Source organism: Rhinopithecus bieti, unplaced genomic scaffold, assembly GCF_001698545.2.
Source record: "Rhinopithecus bieti isolate Rb0 unplaced genomic scaffold, ASM169854v2 scaffold_759, whole genome shotgun sequence".
Taxonomy (NCBI): Eukaryota; Metazoa; Chordata; class Mammalia; order Primates; family Cercopithecidae; genus Rhinopithecus; species Rhinopithecus bieti.
In genome coordinates, this window is record NW_016803631.1 from 793,362 (window position 1) to 799,499 (window position 6,138).

At 44.0% G+C, this 6,138-nt stretch overlaps 1 protein-coding gene across 1 annotated transcript in view; it reads left to right on the plus strand.

Moving 5' to 3' along the window:
• The first annotated feature begins 1,042 nt into the window (after nt 1-1,042).
• POLQ (DNA polymerase theta) overlaps nt 1,043-6,138 on the plus strand; it is a 119,694-nt gene continuing 114,598 nt past the window's right edge. The window contains exons 1-2 of the mRNA XM_017891207.1: nt 1,043-1,352; nt 2,165-2,344. Coding sequence (XP_017746696.1) covers nt 1,172-1,352; nt 2,165-2,344 — 361 coding nt within the window. The 5' untranslated portion in view covers nt 1,043-1,171. The remainder of the gene's footprint in view (nt 1,353-2,164; nt 2,345-6,138) is intronic.

Consider the following 6,138-nt stretch of genomic DNA (forward strand, 5'->3'; position numbering starts at 1 on the left):
CTGGAGTGCAGTGGCCGGATCTCAGCTCACTGCAAGCTCCGCCTCCCGGGTTTACGCCATTCTCCTGTCTCAGCCTCCCGAGTAGCTGGGACTACAGGCGCCCGCCACCTCGCCCGGCTAGTTTTTTGTATTTTTTAGTAGAGGCGGGGTTTCACCGTGTTAGCTAGGATGGTCTCGATCTCCTGACCTCGTGATCCGCCCGTCTCGGCCTCCCAAAGTGCTGGGATTGCAGGCGTGAGCCACAGCGCCCGGCGCCAGATTGTATTCGAGTTTTTTTTTTTTTTTTTTTTTTTTAATTGGACTGGACCTTTTGAGATTTTTAGTGCTCTAGAATTGCACACCCTCTTCAGGTCAGGCTTGGGACCTACTAGGTTTGCTTGGTGAAATGAATTGTGCAACTAGGTAATGAATGTTCACTGTTTTACGACCAGAACTCGTTCGCTTCTACCTTTACAAAAGGGACAATACAGATGCATTACTAAGCTCTTGACTCATAACGATCCCTCGGGTATATTCAGAGCCTCTTCTTGGCGGCGTTCATACAGTGTGTCAGGGGTCTGTCAGCCAGCAATCCCCAGTTCCTCATTACATATTCCTCACAAGGCATGCTGGCTAAAATGGAAATTGTGTTCAGAAATAGACCTACCCTACCATCATACACTAGGTGAAAGGGGGAAATTATGCTCCATTAGAAACCCTAGGCTATCTTGCATTAATGCTTCTCAATCTGAAATAATTTTTTACAAAATACCAATACGTTAAGAAGAGCTACTTCCCTGATCTACCTATTATGGGCAGCCCATTTTATGAAGTTAGCATGGCCTTCCTATTCAAACCAGAAATGGACAAAAAGAGAAGGAAGGTTTTTAGGTCAGTATGGTTGTAACTGTAGATTCTGTATTCTTCCTATTTAATCTACCTCTCATATTAACCAACCACGGAGGCTGGAGGCCGGAAGTCTTAGACAGCCGCGAGAGCCGCTCCTTCCCCACGATTCTATGGCTTTCGGGTTAGTTACGCCACGGAGAACTCTATGGTTCCGGGGCGGGCTGGGAGGCTTGAGTTTGAAGACCCGCGGGAAGATGACCGCACCTCTTGACAGGCCAGGGTTCTCCCGAGTGGGAGGACGCTGGAACTGTGGCTTGCCCTGATCTGCCGAGAAGGATTTGCCATGAATCTTCTGCGTCGGAATGGGAAACGGCGGCGTTCAGAATCAGGCTCAGATTCGTTCTCGGGAAGCGGCGGTGACAGCAGTGCCAGCCCCCAGCTTCTCTCCGGGTCCGTGCTGAGTCCGCCGCCGGGCCTGGGTCGCTGCCTGAAGGACCGCAGCCGTCAGTCGGCCGCAGCTGCAGGTGCTCCAGGAACCCGGGAGGCCGCGGGCAACGGGGGCAGCTCCGCCGGGCCATGGGTCGGGAGGTGTCCTCACCCCACGGGACTTGCTTCACTGCATACCCCATTGGGCTTCTACTCCCCTTCTCTGTGACTTGGGCCTGGTGTGGCAGGTCACTGTCTGTTCAGACATACGCGTGTTTTCAGTGATCGCCTGGTATTAATATTCACGTGGCTTCTGGGTCTTTCGACCTTTACAGAAACAACTTCCTAGTTAGCCAAATCCCATCACCTGTTCGGGGGCTCGTTCCTCACAGTACCCAGTACTCCTTACAGACCCTTAAGACAGGATTGTTGGGCCTGGAGTATGGCACAGGCTGTTCGGCGTCCAGAGGAAGGCTGGAAGGGATTCGTAATGAGATTGGTTGGGTGTCCCGTGGATGTCGACCCAGTTTTTTAAAATCGTTAGTTGTGCAGTCGTCATGGAACTAAAACTTACTATAAATAGAAACTCACCTAACTTAGCTTTGTGGTGCTTCCATATTGCCCTCTTACCCCAACTCCACCCGTAATTCCAACACCCTTAATCTACTGTGTATTACACGCTTTTTTGTTTGTTTGAGGCTTTTAAGGAATTGTTTTTATTATATGCAGTAAATAACAATTTATTACTTTTCTATACATGGTCAATTTCTCATAAGATTCTTGAAGTCAGGATGTGCTTTAAAGAGCTTCATTTCAACATGTAGGAATTCCAACACACAGTGAAGGGCTGATTGTCAAACTCATATATTAGAAATAAATTAAATTTTTAATTTTTTCTTTTTCCTAAAAGGAGAATGCAAGCCTACAGTTCCCGACTACCAAATAGACAAGCTACTATTGGCAAACTGGGGACTTCCTAAAGCAGTTCTGGAAAAATACCACAGTTTTGGTGTAAAAAAGATGTTCGAATGGCAGGCAGAGTGCCTTTTGCTTGGACAAGTCCTGGAAGGAAAGAATTTAGTTTATTCAGGTATCGAAATTTATGTAAATTAATTACTATTTTAAAGATATGAATGTAAACAATACTCTATTGAGGTAGTTGTGGTTCTTTTAAAAGGTGAATGAGGCAGTGCTTTATAACTAGAGAAAATCTTAAAAATCTGTGCGAAAAGTGGAGTTTTATTTATTTATATTTAAGTTACAAAAGTTTTATTGTTTGGGGACGGGGGAAGCAAGAAAAAATGACAATTTAAAGAGTGGACAATTCTGTCTGCCATCATTCTCAACAAACATAATATCCCAGTGAGTGTACAATGGGAGATGTAAATCTGCCCTTCCCCTGTTTGATCCTGGTTGCTTTTCAGGGTATGAGTATTATCATTATATGTTTGTTAATTGAGTTTTTGTTGTTGTTGTTGTTGTTGTTGTTTTTTGATGGAGTCCTGCTCCAGGCTGGAGTGCAGTGGCGCTATCTGGGCTCACTGCAACTTCCACCTCCACCTCCCAGGTTCAAGCCTCAGCCTCCCAAGTAGCTGGGATTACAGGCATGTGCCACCAGGCCTGGCTACTTTTTTGTATTTTTAGTAGAGATGGGTTTTTTTTTTTTTTTTTTTTTTTTTTTTTTTGAGACGGAGTCTCGCTCAGTCGCCCAGGTTGGAGTGCAGTGGCGCGATCCCGGCTCACTGCAAGCTCCGCCTCCTGGGTTCACACCATTCTCCTGCCTCAGCCTCCCAAGTAGCTGGAACTACAAGCGCTCGCCGCCACGCCCGGCTAATTTTTTTTGCATTTTAGTAGAGACGGGGTTTCACCGTGTTAGCCAGGATGGTCTCGATCTCCTGACCTTGTGATCCGCCCGTCTCGGCCTCCCACAGTGCTGGGATTACAGGCTTGAGCCACCGCGCCCGGCCTAGAGATGGGATTTCACCATGTTAGCCAGGCTGGTCTTGAATGTCTGACCTCAAGTGATCTGCCCACCTTAGCCTCCCAAATGCTGGGATTATAGGTGTGAGTCACTGTGTTCAGCTATAAATTGACCTGTTTGTACAGAGTTGTATATACAAATAATATGTAATATACTTTATATACAATTTTTATGGGTTTTCTTTTTGTTTTTTTTTTTTTGAGATGGTGTCTTGCTCTGTTGCCCAGACCAGAGTGCAATGGCGTGATATCGGCTCACTGCAACCTCTGCCTCCCGAGTTCAAGTGATTCTCCTGCCTCAGCCTCCTGAGTAGCTGGGATTACAGATGCCTGCCACCATGCCCAGCTAATTTTTGTATTTTTAGTAGAGACGGGGTTTCACCATCTTGGTCAGGCTGGTCTGGAACTCCTGACCTCAGGCGATCCACCTGCCTCAGCCTCCCAAAGTCCTGGGATTACAGGCATGAGCCACCACGCCTGGCCCTATATGGGTTTTCAAGGGCAACCATGACATACACAATTTTTAACTCATGCTTTCTACACTGACTTTAGATTTAATCATTTGGTAAGATGCAATTCCTTTGTGTCAGTTTTCTCCGAAACTACGAGTCACACAGATTTTTTCATTATGGCTGTAAGGAAGAATTAAATAATTATCAGCAGATATAAGTTCAGGCAGTGGAATTAGACTGGTTGGATTTGAAAGCTATCACTTACTGGCTATGCAGCCTCACAGATTACTTAGGAAGGGTGAGAGAGTATATATGTGTTTGTGAGTATGTGTGCATTGGTAGTACTTAGGGTTGATTAAATTATTTAATATATAAGAACTCAGAACAGTNAAAAAAAAAAAAAAGCCAAAGATTAAATTTAAAGTGATCCACAATTAGTATGTCTCCCAGGTAACTGGCAGAAGTATGTGTAAATTTTATTTGGAGGGGTTTACTCAGACCTTGAAGAATTTTTTTTTTTTTTTTTTTTTTTTTTTTGAGACTGAGTCTTGCTCTATCACCCAGGCTGGAGTGCGTGGTGTGATCCTGGTTCACTGTAACCTCCACCTCCCGGGTTCAAGTCATTCTCCTGCCTTAGCCTCCCAAGTAGCTGGGACCACAGGTGTAACACAAGGCCTGGCTAAGTTTTGTATTTTTAGTAGAGACGGGGTTTCACCATGTTGGCCCAGCTGGTCTCAAACTCCTGACCTCAGATGATTCGCCTGCCTCGGCCTACCAAAGTGCTGGGATTACAGGTGTGAGCCACCGTGTCTGGCCTCCTTGAAGAATTATCACAGACAAAATTCCAAGGAACACAAGCTTAGACACAATATAGATGGAAAATGCTTCTGGTATTTTAATATTATTTATTATGACTGTTAGCATAAACATCTTTAATATTTTGAGAAATAGCCTTCTCTTCTCCATTTTCAGAGTTTTCTGAAAAAATTAGAAATGTTGAACATTTAAAATAAATTTAAAATAAATTATATATTTTAAAATATTCTCCAGGCTTTTGGTAGGATGACATAAAACATTCCTTTCAATTCCTTTCTAATTATTTTTCTCATTTGATCATCGTTCACCTAATAATAAAACAGAATAGCTTTGTAAGAGATTTTCTAGCTTAGTCTTTTCCCAAGAAAATGCTGAATTTAAATTGGGAGCTATATTAGAACATCTAAATATTTTCTCTGAATAGTATTTATTATGTGCCGGCACTATTCTAAGCACTTTACACATATTGACTTATTCAGTCCTCAAAATAACCAAATAAGTTGCTACAATTATTACCTCTGTCATATAGATGAGGACATGGAAGCACAAAAGAGTTACGCTGTAATCCCAGCACTTTGGGAGGCAGAGGTGGACGGGTCATTTGAGGTCAGGAATTCGAGACCAGTCTGACCAATATGGTGAAACCCTGTTTTTACTAAAAATGCAAAAATTAGCCGGGTGTGGGCCTGTAATCCCAGCTACTTGGGAGGCTGAGGCAGGAGAAACGCTTGAACCTGGGAGGCAGAGGTTGCAGTCAGCAGAGATCAATCAAGCCACTGCACTCCAGCCTGGGCGACAGAGTGGGACACTCCGTCTCAAAAAAAAAAAAAAAAAAAAAAAAAAAAGGGTTAAGCAAGTTGCCCAAGATCTCACAGCTACTAGGTCTTCAAACCTAGACTGACTGCCCCCAGAGTTGCACTGTGAACCCTTAAGTTACACGGCATCTGAAAAAGTTCTTTCGTAATTACAATCCAGGGATCTCTCTTTTTTTTTTTGAGACGGAGTCTTATTCCCTCGCCCAGGTTGGAGTGCAGTGGTGTGATCTTGGCTCACTACAACCTCCGCCTCCTGGGTTCAAGCAGTTCTCCCGCTTCAGCCTCCCGAATAGCTGGGACTACAGGCACCCGCCATCATGCCCAGCTAATTTTTGTATTTTTGTAGAGACGGGGTTTCACCATGTTGGCCAGGCTGGTTTAGAACTCCTGACCTCAGGTGATGCACTCGTCTCGGCCTCCCAAAGTGCTGGGATTACAGGCGTGAGCCACCATGCCCGGCCGGATCTCTTTTATTTCTTTAATAGTACTCTATTCATTTCTGCCTGAGCATATGGCACACTTCATTGACTGACTTGTTTAATGTCTGCCTTGTTCTCTAGACTCTTTCTCTTCGAGAGCAGGAACCATTTTATGCCATTTCACTGCCATTTACCCAGTGGGTAGCTTACAGTAGATACTCAATAAATAGTTGTTGATTGCATAAAAGGTGAAGGAAAACGTCTCATTCAAGGAGTAATGTCGCCATCTCGTGGAACTTTAGAATATTGTCATTTAAATCACTTAGGTTTTCAAGGAAAGAATTGATGGTTCGAATGTTATTTTCCAGATTGTATTTTTTTTTTTTTTTTTTTTTTTTTTTT